At 44.6% G+C, this 17,242-nt stretch overlaps 1 protein-coding gene across 3 annotated transcripts in view; it reads left to right on the top strand.

The window, feature by feature from the left end:
- PPP6R2 (protein phosphatase 6 regulatory subunit 2) overlaps positions 1–17,242 on the top strand; it is a 94,263-nt gene that overhangs the window by 38,396 nt on the left and 38,625 nt on the right. For all 3 annotated transcript variants that reach the window (XM_068670204.1, XM_068670207.1, XM_068670206.1), the window contains exons 4-7: positions 2,850–3,036; positions 3,758–3,895; positions 12,453–12,518; positions 13,840–13,952. In XM_068670204.1, coding sequence (XP_068526305.1) covers positions 2,850–3,036; positions 3,758–3,895; positions 12,453–12,518; positions 13,840–13,952 — 504 coding nt within the window. The remainder of the gene's footprint in view (positions 1–2,849; positions 3,037–3,757; positions 3,896–12,452; positions 12,519–13,839; positions 13,953–17,242) is intronic.

Genomic DNA, 17,242 nt, shown 5'->3' on the forward strand with positions numbered 1-17,242 from the left:
AGCAATCAAAGTAGTGTTAAACGATTTGAATTGTAATCTCCACTTATAATGAACCTGACTACTAAGGAGTCTCAGAATTGGTGAGATCGTGCAGCTTCAGGACAGCTCGTAACTGCTCAGCGAGCTGTGTGTCGAGTGAGATGAAGTGAGAGCAGCGTGGAGACCTTACGGGTTGGGATGCAGCACCTGAATGGAAGGGTGAAGAAAAGGCTGCAAGAGTTGGATGCTCTGTAATCTATAATAGCAAGAGATTTCATTTATTCACCTGGTGCCAGGACACGTGTCACAGGGAGGCACGGTGCGTGAGTTTTTAGGAATCAGGAATGCCTTCTGCATGGAGAAATGAGTCAGAAATTTGAAAAAAACACTCTTCATATAACCTTGAGAGTTGTAAGAAACATAACTTGTAAAATCATTTTGTAACAGTAACCATAACGTACTCAAATTTGCCTTCCTTGTAGGAGCAAAAAAGATGAGCAGCGTTGTTGTGGGCTTGGGCTTTGCTTTTCGCAACTTTAAGGCACAGAACTGCACATGTGAGGAGACTGGTCAGGAGCTGGACGATGCTGTAAATGGATAAAAGGAGAAATGGGCAGTTCCAGCTTCCTGGATTTGCACTAATCCGAGCCCCAACCTGTTTGATGCGCTCCTGCCTGAAACAAGAGGGAGGGTGAATTGTAAACGTGGGATGGTGACCTGTAAAATCAGTGAGGTTGGTTAAATGAAATGGTAGAAAGGTTTCATGGTATTTTATGGCCAAGTAGAAGTAAAGTAAGCGTAGTCATTGCTGGTTGTGTACCGGCTGATGACCCAAGCTACGTGTGCACGTTGGTGGGTGTCAGATCGGCTTTTACATCCTGGAAATCCTCAGTCTGGGTGTCCTGGAAGTCCTGCACAGACAGTGAGCACCAGCTGTGCTCGGGGCTGAAGGCACAGCTTCACACGAAGCAGCTCGGTGTCTGTACAGAACAAGTTACGGTTCTGTAAGCCTGGGCTTGGCTCTTTACCTGCTGCCAGGACACGAGGAGTTTTCCTTGCTGTGAAATGAATGGGACTGGGATGGATAAAGCCAGGCCTACACGAGAAGGTTGAGGTGTGGGATCTTCCAGGGTAAAAATCTACTGAGTGAGTGTAAGAAAAGCAAACCAGGGGCTGTTCAGAGGGTAAAGGTGGGTGTGAGGTTGGTGTGCTGGAATTATGGCATCCACAAGGAAGCCCCAGCACAAGCTGAGGGTGGGCAGGAGCTGCGTGTGCACGGTGCCTGCAGGCAAGCAGGCAGCCACCTGGAGAAGCAGAAGGAGCCGCAGGTGCCAAGAGCAGCGTCAGACCCAGACCTGCCTCTCCTGGTGTCCTGCCCCTGGCCATGGTCCTGGCGGCTCCGTTTTAGGGTGGTGAGACTGTTCAGTGCTTAAGAAGTGAGCGTGCTGTCACCTTGCCCAGTGAGTGTTCCTCCTGCCTGCCCCAAAATTTCTGAGTGCCTGCAATAAATGCACGGTTCCCTCTCTGCCAGGGGGTCGGCAGGTTAGGAAGCACCATGGGGCTGGGCTTGGGGGATAGGAGGTCAGGGCTGGGAGCAGGGGGCCCGGTTTCAGGCTCAGGCGGTGCTGTTGGGGTTTCCTCGTGGCTTTCTGTTGCAGGTGCTGAGGGCAGGAGCCTGACTCTACAGCTGAGAGAAAGGCACAGCAGATAAGCACTGCAACCCGGGCTCTGTAGGGCAGTCGCAGGTCTTACTGCAAGGGAATTGGCAGACACGAGCATTTCCTGGTTCTTTACCCAACTCTTTTTTGCATTTTTCTTTAATTTGAAATTAAGGTTAGAAGAAATCTGTTTATTGAGGTTGCGTCAGTTCGCTTGTTCTGCAGAAGTTAAGGTATTCCCTTGGTGTTGTAGTGACAGCCATAGTATTGCAGAAGGGTTTCATATTGATTTTGGAGTCAGCTCGTTTCTAAAGTTACAAAAAGCACACCTTACAGGATTGCTAAAATGGGAAAAATGTGTTGGATTTGTGTCTCATGGAATGGCACAGTTGTTATTTGGAAAGTGACTAACAAAGGAATGAATGCGCACTTGCAACAAGACTGTTCGGTAGGATTTTTTAATGTTATTAGTTTAATCGGCTGATTTTGAAATATGTAGCAAATTTGCTTTTTGATCTTGAAAAAAAACAAACAACCACCAACAGATTACCAGCTCTGCCTGCAGAGAGAAAATAACTCAGGCTGAAACAGATAGGTTTAGGTTTTGTTTTTTCTCTGTACCACTTGGTAACAATCAAAACTGCTTTAGGAAACAAGGGTCAGAACTCCACTCCGTTTGGGAAGTTTGGGCTTCAGAAATGCTTCTTCGTGCTTAGAACCTGAAGCACTGGAGCAGACCGGGTCTTTATCTGCTGTCAGTAATATGGATCTTCGTTTTTAATTCACCTCCAGTAGTGGAAAGAACAACTTTTCAGAAACATCACAGAAACCTGCTAAATATGCATTCTTCAAATCAGCCCTCAAATTTTAGGTTAATTTTACTTGTGCAAATGGATTTATGTTAAAAGACTTGAAGAGATTTTAAGCGTACTAAAACTGATTAAACCCCACTTCTAATGATCAGAACTAACTGTAATTTGCAGGCAGCTGAAATGTGTAATTCAGTGGTAAAAACCCCCAGGTGATATGCAAAGGAAAGAGTTTTTCCTTAAATGTGCCATTAATGGAGATGACCCTCGTTTCTTCTGTTATTTTCTGCTCCCCCCATCTCCAAGAGGGGTGATCCCCCTGCTCTTTACTTTATAACTTTCAGAAGTGAAGATTTTCTTGAGAGTTTTCATTTCACCTTTAGTTGCTCTTGTTCCATCCTAGATACCCAAACACGGCCTGTGAACTGCTGACCTCGGACGTGCCCCAGATCAACGACAAGCTAGGAGGGGATGAAACTCTACTGAATATCCTCTATGACTTCTTGGATCACGAGCCTCCACTGAACCCGTTGCTTGCCAGTTTCTTCAGTAAGACGATTGGGAATCTCATTGCAAGAAAAACAGAACAGGTAGAGATGAGATTTGTCCTGATACGTATGCACAAATTAATTCGCTATCGCGGTTGGTGTTGCACAGCAGGGTCCTTGCTGTCCTCATGGTCTCACTATATTCTTAGAGCTGAAAAACAGCTTTACTCTTTAAGGGTGGAATTGCAATGTAGGCTTTGAAAAGTTCTTCAGACTTCCTTGGTTGGGGGAATTGCTGACTCGTTTGGACACCTTTATGTAATTTTTGTGTTGGAATTACAATAATAGGGATATTCCTGTGCTAAAGCTTTACTTTTGTACTAAAGGATATTGATAAAGCATTTGATCATTGCCCATAACCTTCTTGTTATATAAATCATGCCTCAGTCTCCTATAAAAGAGGTGCTGGAAACACGTGCTGTATAGTGTTTTAGAGAAAGACGTGTTGCAGTCCAGAGGTATTATTTTAAATGGAGACTGTTGGAAAGCGATAGTGCAATGAAAAATTCTCCAACTTCACTAGTTCCTCGATACTCTTACTTCTGTGGGGCATAGAGGAAAGAAAAGATAGCAAAAAAGATCTGATTTACTACTGCCTTGAAATGAGAATGTTATTCTGTCTGCTGTCTGGAGAGTTTCCCAACCTTGTAGCTGTTCTGCATCAAGGCTGGGTGGATGGGACAAGAACACGAGGTATAGGAAGTCTGGTGCTGTTATGTCTGTTTGTTGTGCTGGCAGCTGATGGTGACGTTTTTATTTTCAGGTGATTGCATTCTTGAGGAAAAAAGACAAATTTATTAGCCTGGTGCTAAAGCATATAGATACATCAGCAATGATGGACCTCCTGCTTCGTCTCATCAGCTGCGTGGAGCCCGCGACTCTACGGCAGGAAGTGCTGAATGTGAGAATTTGCTTCTTTTTTCTTTACAAGATGAGAACAGGGCTTTGTGTTTGTTTGTTAAGGAATATAATTCTGTTTGTCATTTGTGTTGAGAGTGGATCCACTCTTCTGAGAGCTGCTTTTGTTAGTGCTGGAGTCTGCACGTCGGTCCCGTTGGGTACGTCAGCCTGTTCGCTTGCGCAGAGCGCGCCTGGGTCAGTCGCTGGCAGTAAAGGATTTTCGACTCGTTTTTCCATGTAGCAACCAGTGTTTACTCTAGCTGTTTTTGCTCTGACAAAGGGAATTCGTAATCTTTCCCAGTGTTCAGAATTTCATATTAATCATTTGGGACACTAATTTGTGTAATTCCTCACCATGTTCAAGGGTGTATGAGATTTTTGGAGATGATATCCTGTGTCTCCTCTTCCCCCTTCCTCTTTAATATGCACCCTTATAAAATACCTCACCGAGACACTTGGTTTGCTGTACAGGTAGGGCGAGTTTTTCTCCCCTCATAGCCCAGTCTGGGTGAGGCTGCCTCGTCCCCCCGTCTGTGAGCAGTCATGTAGGACTGCAGGAAGAAAGCCTACCTTGGCTCCTGCTCACTAACCCACAAGAACGGTGTGCCATATGGAAAACTGTACTCATGTCACTGAAGCCCCATCCAGTATTTACACGTTTGGCAGGCTTTGCTGTCCAAGTCTTCTGTGTCCAGAGCACTGAGCACACCAGTGGTTTGCAGAGCCTCGCGATAGATCATGACATTGCTCAGTTCCCCCTCCCGGCCTTGTAGGGCATAGTGCAGTACTCCTGCTGCTTCAGGGAAGGAGAAAGTCCAGTCCAGGTGTAAATGGATCCTCAGACTGGTATGGGCATTCACCCATGAAAGGAAGTCATTTATTTATTTTTTTAACAGGAAAGTCAGCAATTCAAACTGGTTAGAAATCACATAGTAATGCCAAGAAAAGAACTGGGAGGAAAAAGTCTTCAAGAGATGGACTGCAGTGGGAAAGTGATGATGGAGGAGTCCCTGGAAGAGAAAGCAGCTTTGCAGGAACAGCCCAGCCACATGCAGGCAGGGATGGCCCGAGGGCTGAGGGCTGGGGTTGCTCACCACTGCTGGCACCCAAATACTGGGGCCAAGCAGAGGGCTCACTAATGCAGGACAGGCATTGCAATAGTGCAGCAAAGTAATTACCAGCGTAAATGCAGTTATTTTTCCTTCTGATGTTAAATGACATTTTAACTGAGTAGCTTTTTCCCTGGTGGATGGCTTCCATCCAGGAAACTTCCAAATATCCAGGCTTCCAAGTAACAACCATCCATAAACTGTCAAATCTGGATGGGATATATTTTAACCCCATCCTGTTACCTGAATTCCACCTGTTAAAGATTTCACACAGTCCAAAAAAGAAACAAAAAACAAATTGAAGATACCATGTGGCACTGGAGGTGCGCCTGACTTTTTTTTCCAAACAGTCTTAATGTAAATATTATCCTGGAGAAGTTTAAAATCTGGTGGCATGGGGACTCTCTTCAGAAGGACAGAAAGTAGCAGCAATATTGAAATGTGGGTTTGAATGGGTAGAGCCTTGTATCTGTAATTATGGTGATATATTCAGAAAATCAGAAAAGTTAATTTGCAATCTTGATTTTTGGCAGCAATTGGAAATTAAATGCCATGTTCAGGTGTTGTTCCCCATCTGCACATATTCCTCCATGCAGTAGATGGTGTTCTGCATGGACATCCTGTGCCTTAGCTCTTTACCCATTATTTTTGTAACACTGACAGCAATTACACTTGATGTTTTAAGGTCTGCATGGTACTGATGTACATTTCTACTGGATGATATTTTAGGAGGTCTAATGTATCAGGGTTATGCCCCAGCTACTTCCCAAGTAGAGCATGAGTGCCATCTGAGCAACAAAACGCCTTCTACTGTGCATTCGTGTGACTTAGCAAAAGCTAAAACTTTGTCCCAGAAGAGTTTGAGAAGTGCTGTTGTTCTCTAGAAGGTGCTGCTGTCGAGGGAGCCCCAGCACGTTTCCATCTGACACAGCTGTGCTGCCAAAATACTGCTGCAAACTTCGGTTGGTTTGTTACGTTCCTTGCTGCCTGGAAAGGTGCTGCTCTACCATGTCAGATCTATGAAGACGATATCTTAACCTTTAAGTTAAGTAAAATTATACTCTGCATACCAAGTCTCACAGCATCTCTCGTTAGGGTGTGATATCCACATTGTCCCTTTGACTTGGTAAGTCAGAGACTCCCTGATAACTGCACAAGAGCCTGTAGTTCTCCGTTTTACAGATTCCGAGACTGCTAGGTGGTACTGGTGGCTCTGTTCTTTGTTCTGTTTCCGGCTGAATGGACCTTTTTTCAGCGTGTTTGAAGTTTCCTTGGCTGCTCCTTGCTGGGATGACGTTAGCCTTGATGGAGGTGCTCGCTGTGTTAGTGCAGTGTTTGACATCCAGAGCCGAGTGAAGCAGGGCCAACAATTCCATGAGCACTTGAAGCTGGCATTGCCACAGAAAGCAGCAGTCTTGCTTCCACTGTCTCTTGCTGCCTGTTCTGCCCATCCAGTTCCTCTTGAATCTTTGCCAGCTGGAGTGTTCGTGTGGCTGTAGAGAGACATGGATTGGGGAATCGATAACAACTGTGAAAACACCTCTCTGATTTGTGTTCATTGCCAGGATTGTTTTCAGCTGGATCAATTCCTTGTTTTATTTTTAAATTATTATTATTTATTTATTTTTCTTATTATTTTTTTGCACGGCCTTGTACAATGATAAGGGAGTTGAAAAGGAGGAGAAGATAAGTGGATGAGTAGGAGCAGAGAGAAGGTTGGCAGTGCCATTTTGTGTTCTTACAGTGTCTGCAGAGTTACAGTCTGTGGTGGTTTTTCCCTTTCTTTTCCCTAATCTGTAATTGAGGGCATACAGTTTACATGACAGTATGATAATTCTTTATTCATTTCCTTCTTTTCCTGCATGATAGAGGAATGCTTTGTTTGTGTAGTTCAGATTTTGTTGCTTTGAAGAGCAGTGCCATCACGAATAAAACCTTGCTGGCGCATGCTGTTCCTACATACTTCTGTCCTGGGTTTGATAGAAGCACTACTGCATGAGGAAGCCTCCAGGTTGAGCAGCCCATGGGTAGGCGCACTGTAGGTGAAATAATTCGTTGTCTACATTGCGTCTTTACAGAGCTGTCTCCTTCCGGCTTTGGACTTTCACAGTTGAAAATATTGGAAAGGTCTTTGGGAGAAGCCTCTAAGGAGGTCCTTCCAGGTGGCTTGTCTTTCAGGCCCTTACCTTTTAATATCCTTGGACAAAACCTACATTGTACAGGTGGATGACAGCATATTTTCTTTGATCACTGTCATTTGATCCTGGAATGTCTCTGTAAATTTGTACAAGAAATGATATTGACTTTAAATAATTTACTTCTTGTGCAGCAGGAAGGCTCAAATGTAGGTTACTTCTTGAAGCATTTTAATATCAGGATAGATAAATGGCATCAAAGAAGTCTGTCCTCTGTCTGCATGTTATTAGTGTGCAGTCTTACCCAGAAAAACATGGAGACACAGTCACTATGAGAGGGCTCCACGTCTGATTTTGGTGGCATATACTTGGAATTCACGTGAGGCAGATCCAGTTATTCTGGATGTCTCTTGTGCACTTCACGTTCTCCTGCTTGCAGGAGTGTAAAAAGTCCAGCTTCTGCTTTATAATCTTCACTGAGAAGAATTAGTCTGTCTTCCCCGACTCAGGTCTGAAGGAGAAACCTGGCGTGACTCAGCGGGAGCAGTGAGTCACCGGGCTCTCGCTGCAAAACTCAACCTGTGGGTTGCAGATTTGGTTACACCAGTCCACACAGCTGATAAGGTTTCCTTAGTAACTGGGAGGATGTGATCAGTGGTATTCTGATGAGAAATCTGCTTGTCCCGGATGGATCAGTTTCTTCTCCCTGGTGCTGGTGAAGAGCGACGAGGTCCCGCGGCTTCCCAGGCTGTCTGACTGCACAGAAACCCCTTGCTAGTTCTGCACCGCTTTGGTCGATCCGATGTTCCAGTTCCCACCTCTGGCACCTGGAGTATCGTGGAGCCTTTTCATCAGAGCCTAATGTGGGTTATGATCAGAGCACAAAAACTGCACGTTGACCTGCTTTTCTCTGTTGCTTTTGCAGGTAACAAAACACAAGAAAAAAAAAAGGTGTACTTTTTATTCTGTTTGTACCCTAAAGAAACAGAGCTTCTAGGGCTGGATTAGACTAATGCAGATACCTTTCTGTGCTAACAAACGTTGTCCCCCCTGTGAGATCAGTCCTCAGCTGAGGGAAGTTTAACGTGAGTACTTTGGCTGAGTGGCTGTTGATGTTTTGATTCTCAAAGGAATCAGTCAGCTTAGGCTGTTGATTGCTTCAGTCCCTTGTTTGACGGCCGCCTTCAATAATGAAGCCTGAACTATTTTTCTGTGTCTGATGAGGAATATCCAAGCCAAAGTCACACTGCTATTAAGTATATTTTCAGCAGATTTTACAAGAAGGAGTTTTGATGTCCTAATAACGGACTCTTTGAGTGAGCATTGACCTGCAACACCTGCAAAATCCATTTGTGGCACAGTGCAGGTTGGAAGACCCCTATGGAGGTCCAGTTGCCACCTCAGAGCAGGTCCCACCACTGCAGATTGCTCAGGGCCTTATCCAGGCTGGTTTCCATATCTCCAAGAGGGGAGACCTGTCTGGGCCCTCATCCGGTGTTTGACCACCCTCAAGTAGAGGTTTGGTTTCCCAAAAACTTCTTGGAATTTCCCTTGGGCAGCTTGGGCCTCTTGTCCCATCGTGGCACTCGCAGAGGAGCCCAGCTCTGTCGCCTCTCCCCACCCTGTTAGGCACTCACAGATGGCAGTAAGGTTTCCTTTTCTCCCTGGTCTAAGAAAATCCCACTCTCAGCCTCTTCTCCTACCTCCTGCACCTCATGATGGTTGGGTTCCTCTGAATGACACTGCTCCCTCCTGCATATCCACTGCTGCTCCCCAAATTGCTATTGTCCATGAACTTGCTAAGGGTGCATTTTTTCCCATTTTCAAGTCTTTAATGAAAACATTTAGTGGTATTGGTCCCTAGTTTGGATTCTTCTTTTTACTGGTAATGTCTCCTGCGAGGCCTGCCCAGCTGCTGAGCCTAGTAGCAGGTTCTGTGGGAGGGCAGAGGAGGACAAGAGTTAGAGCACAGCAGCAGAATGGGCCGTCCCCATGGGCAGAACGTGAGGCAGGCGAGGGAGGTGAGCAGGGAACTGTGGCCTGGGCTCACAGAAAGAGCTCCCAAGGTGGAGCGGGGCTGAGGTGGCCAGCAGCAGCTGCCAGAGGCTTCCCGAACCGGCAGAAAAGGTGATGAAAGTGCTTTTCTCATGGTGCCAGCTTCCAGCCGTTCATTGTTTGGGAGCCTCCATCCTCTAATTTCTGCATAGTCTCCAGCTATCCCTTCTTCCTTGCACAAATAGGGCCCAGGAAACCCTGGGTGTTTTCACACTGCAAAAAAGCTGTTTAAATTCTGTTCATCCATGCTGCTATTACGTTGTCTTCTCAACTCCTCGCCTCATAACTCGGTCACTTGGCAGCACAGTGCCTCAGTGAGAGCATGTGAGCACCATTATTTCCACCAAGGGGAAGCTCCAGGCCCTCAGGGGCTCCGGTGGCTCGAGGCCTCCCCTGCGCCAGATGTGGCTGCCTCAGCTGACGGTTGCGGCCATCTTGCGTGCCTCACTGTGGTTGCACTGATCTTGGAGTCCCTGTGGTCTCAGGCCCCTTCTGTGGCAGCCCCTTGCTACCTGCGGTACCTGCCACTCATAAACACGAGTTTCTGTCCATCCACTCCCTGCAGCTGCATCATTTATCGGTGAGATTAAACGCTGCTGGGCTGCACGGAGTCAGAAAGTTTGTGTCAGGCGTGAGTCTCGTCCCAAGGGAGGTGCTGAGGGTGGCGGTGCTGTGATGCAGCCCGCAGAGCAGAGTCCTGCCAGCGCCACAGCTTCTGTGTGAGGAGTGAGCTGAGGAGTATTTGTATTCCTCCTCCTGTCGTGTCAGAGCCCATCTCTTCGACCACAGCCTCGAGACAGAGAAGTCGGTCTCTTCCAGATATGCTGGGGGCCTGTTAATTCACCAAAATTTGGTGTTGCCCTTCCGATCTTAACGGATTATTGCAGTTTATTTTGCTTTTGGATTTCGTTTTCTGTGTCTCTCAGGAGCAGTGACTCCTCTGTGTGGATGAATGATCGTGGTTCCCTCTTCTCAGTACCCCTCTCTGGCCGTCTGCCTCCCCCAGAGCCCAGGATTATAACAGCCCAGGCAAAAAGAGCAAAGCCACTTGTCCTTGCTTAATGTGACTTCCATGTTAATGAGGGCTGGAGGTGCAGCCAGTCTGGGGCCTGGGGAGGGTGTTGATGAAGCTGAAACTACAGAATACAAAATAAAGGTGTACTACAATGAGGAGCTGGGGCTTGACTTACTGTGCTCTGCAAGGGAAAGAAAAATATTTAATGTGGGAGTGCCAATAAGTAGCTTTCTGCTGGGCTGCAGAAGTCGTAAGGAGAGGGGGAACTTTGGCAGGTACCAGTGCCTCTGCCGATGGGGGCTGGCAGGTCGGTTCTGCATGGGGTAAGAAACGGGCAGAAACACCCACTGTGCCATGCCTGGAGTTTGTTGTGTGAGCAAAGGAAACTTGCGGGTATAAATGAATATAAGGCTTCGCTATCGGAGTTGGGCAATTTGTTTATGCTGTGGGGATACCCGGAGATCGCAGTCAAAATCGGGGCTCGTGGTCGTGCTGTGTAAACGTGTGGCGTGTAACTGATGATAAAGAATGAACATGTAAACATCCCACAGCGACGGGTAATGTTATTGTTACAGATAATTTACCAGGGATGGGTAATTTTATTGTTACAGAGGCTGCCAGTAGGCATAACGGATAGATTCCCGCGGGGGGTGGGGAAGGGTTGTCTGCTTGTTTTTAGAAGATATAAATTAGGAGATTTTCATTCATTTGATGAAGCTGTTTCAGTAAATTACCAGAAGGCCAGGGTTTAGGATTTGAAAGAAGGATTTCAGTTGTCATATCCGAGATGCTTATCCGAGAGAAAAGATGCTTGTCGGCCAGGTGAGCACATGAGGACAGACAGGTGCTGTTAGTGGAACGGAGATGGCAAAGTGTGCAGCAAGACATACAAGGGGTCAGCTCTGCTGCGGTGGGCTCGAGAAGGGTCAGGGGTTTAATTCTGGTGCTGGGAAACTAGAAACCAGTGGAAACATCTGAAAAGAGAGGTTTTTAGGAAGAGTGGTGAGGAGAATTGTCTTAGGAACCCATTTTTTTGAACTTTGGGGTAAACTGGGTGTCAGGAAGAAGAAATTCCAGAAACCAGATCTGAAAATACAGCCTTGAATGAAATACTTGGATTTACAGCTGTGTGCTGGAAGGATTTTGGGGACTCCAGAAAGGAGGCAAAGTGAGATGTTTCAGGCTTCGTAGGAAAACAGCAGTATTATGCATGGGAAAAGTCACTGAAAATAGTGATCTTGGATTTTTGTTCTAAATCAGACATACGTCACACTCAACATGGCATTGGAGAGGACAGGATGGCGTCTGTAGGAAGGCTGCTAGAACAAAACTGGTAAAGAATCAAGATAAGGGTTTGCCATAGTTGAAGTCATGTGAATAGATACCAAAAATTAGCGTTTGAGGGGAGAAGAGATGCACAGAGCTTTCTTACAAAGCAGTGGAAGGCAGGAGACTTCATTTTCTCCATGACTCATCTGAGGGGTGATGGAAGATTATATCATTGCAGAAACCTCCAGAGTAATTTTCCTTTTAATTAGGGTTTGGTCAGTCATTTCAGAAGTGACTGAGAATGCACTGGTTTGGCTGATTTGGCTGATTAGTTTGGTTGATGTAACAGATCTAGCCATTTGCCTGGAACGAAGACCACAGGAAGGTGGGTGAAGGTGGTTGGGTTGGAGGGTGAAGTTGGGCTTATAGGTGAAGCTGGAAAGAGGGAAACTGGAATGCGTTGTTTGCAGATGGCGTACTTAGCTTACATGTGGTCAGGGAAGGGAGATAAAGCTTGCCCTAAGAAAAGGAAGTGGTCTGAAGTGTGGAATAGGGCAAGGAGGTGAGGTCCAGGGGTGGCACTGCTGGGTCATGGCAAAGTCTGAGCAATGGTTTAGGGTAAGCAGTAGTCTGACTGTAAGGGTGGGAAGTGGCAGGAGAAAAACGTGGTGGTAATTATGCCACTGCTGCTTCAGGTGAGACAGCATTTATGGCTGGCCTGTTGCATGCTTTCCAAAGTATTTAGGTTTTTAGTTCCCTGGGCAGGGTGTACATACTGATGCAAATTAAAATACGTCTGTATCTGTGCCTTGGGGGATCGTGCATTGCCTGTGTCTTTGATTCTAAAATAAAAGGAAAGGGCTCTCCCTTATCAAAAAGCCAATGTGATGCCAAGCTTCCCGAAGATCCTCTTGTTTTGAATTCTGTGATACCAAACAAGGATTTTCTTTTTTTTTTTTCTTCCTTTCCCTCTAGTGGCTTAATGAAGCAAAAATTATTCAGAGACTTGTGGAACTGATCCATTCAAGCCAGGATGAGGATGTGAGTATGACAAGACTTAAGTTTTGTGTTTATGGATAGTGGGTCCCGTAAGGTTCAGAAGAACCTCTCTGTGTTTCCTTGAATGATGCCCAGGTGCCTTATAGAAGGAGATAATGAGGGATGATCTTCATGGATGGACACCCCATCCCTTCATTGCAGAGTGCAATACTGACATGATTTCTTCTATTTTTGATCTGGTTTTGACTTTAATTTCACTACATTTCTCAGTTCATCCTAGTGTTACATCAATTTGTCTCAGTATTTACAGTCACCAGTAACTTACCTGATTTTAAGTAGGAACAATTTCTATTTGAAACAGACTGTAGAAAAACTTTCGAAATTAACTGCTTCAATTTAGCCTTCAGGTCTTTTTAAACCATAAGTAAGTAAACATTCAGTTAAAATATACAAGATGCGGTTCTCTGAGCTCATGAGAACGACATGGTGAGTATTAAATTACATTAGTGCTTTTTTTTTTTCTTTCTATAATTTTCACAAAACATCCAGGCCAGCTGTTCTCGTTCTGGATTTTGGTTTGCTACGCTATCAGCTGGGTGCTGACTGCCACCCCCAATGCTGAGCAGAAGGAACAGGAGCACGTTGGTCTCTGGCTGCAGCTTTGTGTTAGGCGGGGATGGGGCAGTTGTTAACAGATGCCTGCGAGTGCCAGCAGTCAGCACTAACAGTGTGATCCCCTCCACACACTGCAGCAAAAATTGTCCCCTCTGAGAGAACGAATGGGAAGTAACGTGCTGATTTGTACATCTTCAGCAGCACTGTCTTATGGATGAATGCTAAATTACAGCATAAGATGTTACACATACAGCAGCTAGAGACAGTCTTTGATTGATAGCCAGAATGAGACTATTAATTTACCAAAATACTACTTTAAAGCCTTTTAATACATAGTAATTAAATTGTAAAGGGTTTTATCAAATCATTTATTTTTCCTCACGCAAAAGAAGCCTCCTGAGTAGTGAGAAGTAAGAATGAAAGACTCGTATTTGAAATTTGCAAGTTAACACACTTGGTCAGAAAGTTTAAAAACAATTCTCACTTTCTGGAATCTTTAACTGCATTTAATTATTAATTTCAGGAAAACCCTCTCTTTGATTTTAAAATCTGTTAATGCTTCTAATAATTCACATAAACATTATATTTAACAGATAAACAATCTAGAGGATGGTAGCACTGGTACTGAAAAGTTCTGATTTATTTAGGTTCTTGCATTCCCAGCTATGTTAAAGTTTCTCTGACAGCCAGAAAGAGCCAAGCTGAGGAGTTAGCACTGAAGTGTGCTCTTTGTTGTTGTTGTTTACAGAGGCAATCAAATGCTTCCCAGACCCTGTGTGATATCATAAGACTGAGCAGAGACCAGAGCAATCAACTCCAGGATATACCTGAGCCTGATCCACTTCTCACAGCACTGGAATCGTAAGTACTTGTCAGGGGATTGTTGCTAAACTAGTTGTTAAAAATATTGTCACTTCCTGATAGCTCTGTGGAGACACAAACCATGCAGGAAATACTCTTACACCTGGGCTTAACTCTTGACAATTATCCCAAGCATTTAATATTGCTTTTAAGTTGTAGCCTCCCTTAACCACCTGTGTTGAGATCTCTGATTTTGTAGCTCTGCATGAATGCGGGAGGTTGGGGTTAACGATTCTCAAAGCTCACAGTCTAGTTCAAGGCAAGGCAACGCTGGGGAGTGCATTCAAATCTCAGGCTGAATTCAGAGAAAGGTGAACTGTGATGGCAACAGTTGAGGGAAAACCCACAAAGACAAATCCTAACACTCCTGTATTCACTATATTCTTCAGTGCCGAGTGTGACTTGACGTGAAAGACTTTGGTCCTATTTGTCCAGTCAGTGACTTTTCCTCCCCATCAGTAAATGTATTGCACCATACAGACAGGTTTCAGGTCGTCTAACTACTGTCCTTCCAAATGGGGAAGAAAATGCTGTGACAACAGAAGGAGCTCTCTCACCACAGTAGCTTGCACGTCACTGTGCACTTGGTTTTGTACTGGGCATTTTCAGCTTGCCTTCCAAATTTTTCTGAAGCCTGCTTACACGCTCTGAATGTCCTCTGGCATGCTATTTTTGGCTTCTGAGCCAAGTATTAGTTGAAGATTTCTTACTTATGTAGACCTTGGGTTGTATGCACTTCTGCATAGATAAGGTGCTGCCAAGATGCTTCGTGATTCTTCTCACCAAAGATTGTCTGCTTGGCTTTTACTTAGACTGAATCATTAACCTGTTTTTATTCTCCAAGTTTGGTTGAACCCTGAAGGAAAGAACCCTGCACAATTTAATCGCTTCCCTAGGCCTCCCAGCCATTTATTTGTGATTTTAGGGCTAGGCTGAAAGTTCAAATCTCTGTATGCCATCCCAGTGGATACCTCAGTACATTAGAGGTGCTTCCAGCTTGTCCTTTTTCCTCAGAGCCCTGACACTTTTGACCCTCATGAGCTGTCCTTGGGTCTCAGAAACATGATGCACTGCTTTCATTAGAGGTGGCATGTCACAGTGCAGATACAGAATTAGTTTTTATTATTTTCTAACTTCTGGTTTGCAGAAGATGTGTAAATAGAGACGTCATCTCTTATTAGGCCTGGTAGTTTGGCTGGAAAGAGCAGAAAAGCTGCTTTGGTTTGCAAGCTGTTTTGTCATGTTTGTACATCTTGTATAAATTAAGCAAAGGTATCACTTGTAATCGTGGGGAGTGGAATCTAGTGAATTCCACCATTTGGGAACTGTTGGTGAGTGCAGGTTGTTTTAAAGATTTACTCTAGAAATACAGTGGTAGTCTAGTATTTTTTTTTCCATCTGAAGTGGTTTAAGCTAACTTCTGTAATATTACTGAGGGAATACAGTGCTGATGAACTTTCAAAGAGTATTTTTGTTAGGAGTTATTTCCCAAATAATGTTAATTGAACAGCAGGGGCAGCTATTGGGAAAGGAGCTGGAGCATACAGGTAAAAACAGGATGGGAGTTGTGCTGCACACAAACTGGGAAGAGCCACGTTCTCTGCAGATACGTGCTGGGTCTTCCATGGGCTTGAAGGATAGGCCTGCCCCTCTGAGGAAATGCTCTTTCTTAAATCATTTCCTTGATTGCACCTGCAGAAATACGGCAGATCTGGCCTTGTGTCCAATGGCTGCCGTGTTTTTTTTTATCAAGTAAGCACAACGTTGGATTTTCAGCATAGATTGCATCCCTGATCCAGCATCTCATCAAAATTGAATCAATTTTGAGCCCTTCCACTGCTCGATGAGCCTCCTGCTTGGCTGCTTCACCTGGAAAGCCTGGCACCTTTAACAGGTGTCAGGGCTTGCAGTGGCATCAGTGGTGGACAGCCTGGAGAACTCGGTAGTTTTTTGACTTTCTCACTAGTTCAGCAGAGGGATGCGGAGCCCTGCTGTGCTCGGGGCAGAAGATTGCTGCCCCATGGTCTTTCGTGAGAGCCTCTGTGGTATAGAATTCAAGCAAACTTCCCAGGTTGCACCAAGAATTGTACAAAGCTGCAGTTTGAGGTTTGGCTCATACATCATGGGATGGTCTTCAGCTGCTGCTTCGTCTTCCTTCCCTCTCCCTCCCAGCTGCCCTCTCTTGTGTGGTTTTCTTTGTCTGTGCCATGCTTTGCATGTTTTCAAGCGCTACCTGTAACTTCCATGAGATAAATAAAAATGCTTTTGCACTTTCAAAGAGCGTTTCAAAAATCGTTATACCACTTCACTAGTTAGAAGAAAAAATACTTTGAACAAAAGTGACTTTTTGCACTGCTGACGTTTCTGCTGGTGGCACACAGCTGTCACCCATCTCGTTTCTGTCACATATCTCATTTCATTTCTTTTCTCTTGTAATTTTTCCAGGCATTACTGGTCACCTTTTTTGATCTTTGGATAACATTTTTTTATCTAGGAATCGGGAATTAATGACCAAGTATTGGTGCAAGAAGGAGCCATGATTAGGGTTACAGAATAAATATCAAATCTAGATTGTCAATAACTATTTTCTAAACTGTCTGCAGCAGTTTGTTTCCTAGATTACCTGGATGCAACAAAAGTGAATTCGGGTAATCACAGTACACGGTTACTTTTTCCTTACTCTGCCACTTGAGCTTGTGCTGATAGAGTGTATTTAGATGCTATTTATTAAAATAGTTTTATCTCATACATTATTCATGTATTTTTACACTTTTATCTCATCATATGTGTACAAATGTAAATGAGATTTTTTCAAATGTTAGGAAATAGTAAAAATTAGACCGTGAACTTGAGTAATACTGATTTTAGCTGGATATGTGATTTAGTACCTCAAAAAGGGCACTTGCCGAGTACTGGATTTTGGAGAAATTTCATTAACATCTGCAGAATTAGCATGGGGAGAGAATCTCAGCCCAGAGGTGGAAGCAGGCACTGCTCTAGTCACTAGCTACAGATGGGTAACAGTGCCAGCCAAAACCTCGTGTTCCTCATATCTTTTATTCATTTAACATAGCAGATAGCAGAGAGAAAAACGTGTTGTTACCTTTGTGATGATTGTTTTTCAATTCTAAGGTTGTTTTTGAGTTTCAAAATAATTTTAAAGACTATAAAGAAATGTCACGATTCATTTTGACTCCAGGAGTCTTCAAGACTTCATTTGGTGATCCTTCCACCTGGCCCCAAATCCAAGGATTTGGAAGGTATCTTGATTTAAGGGCTCAAAGAGATAG

The sequence above is a fragment of the Anas acuta genome, chromosome 1, assembly GCF_963932015.1.
Source record: "Anas acuta chromosome 1, bAnaAcu1.1, whole genome shotgun sequence".
Classification (NCBI taxonomy): Eukaryota; Metazoa; Chordata; class Aves; order Anseriformes; family Anatidae; genus Anas; species Anas acuta.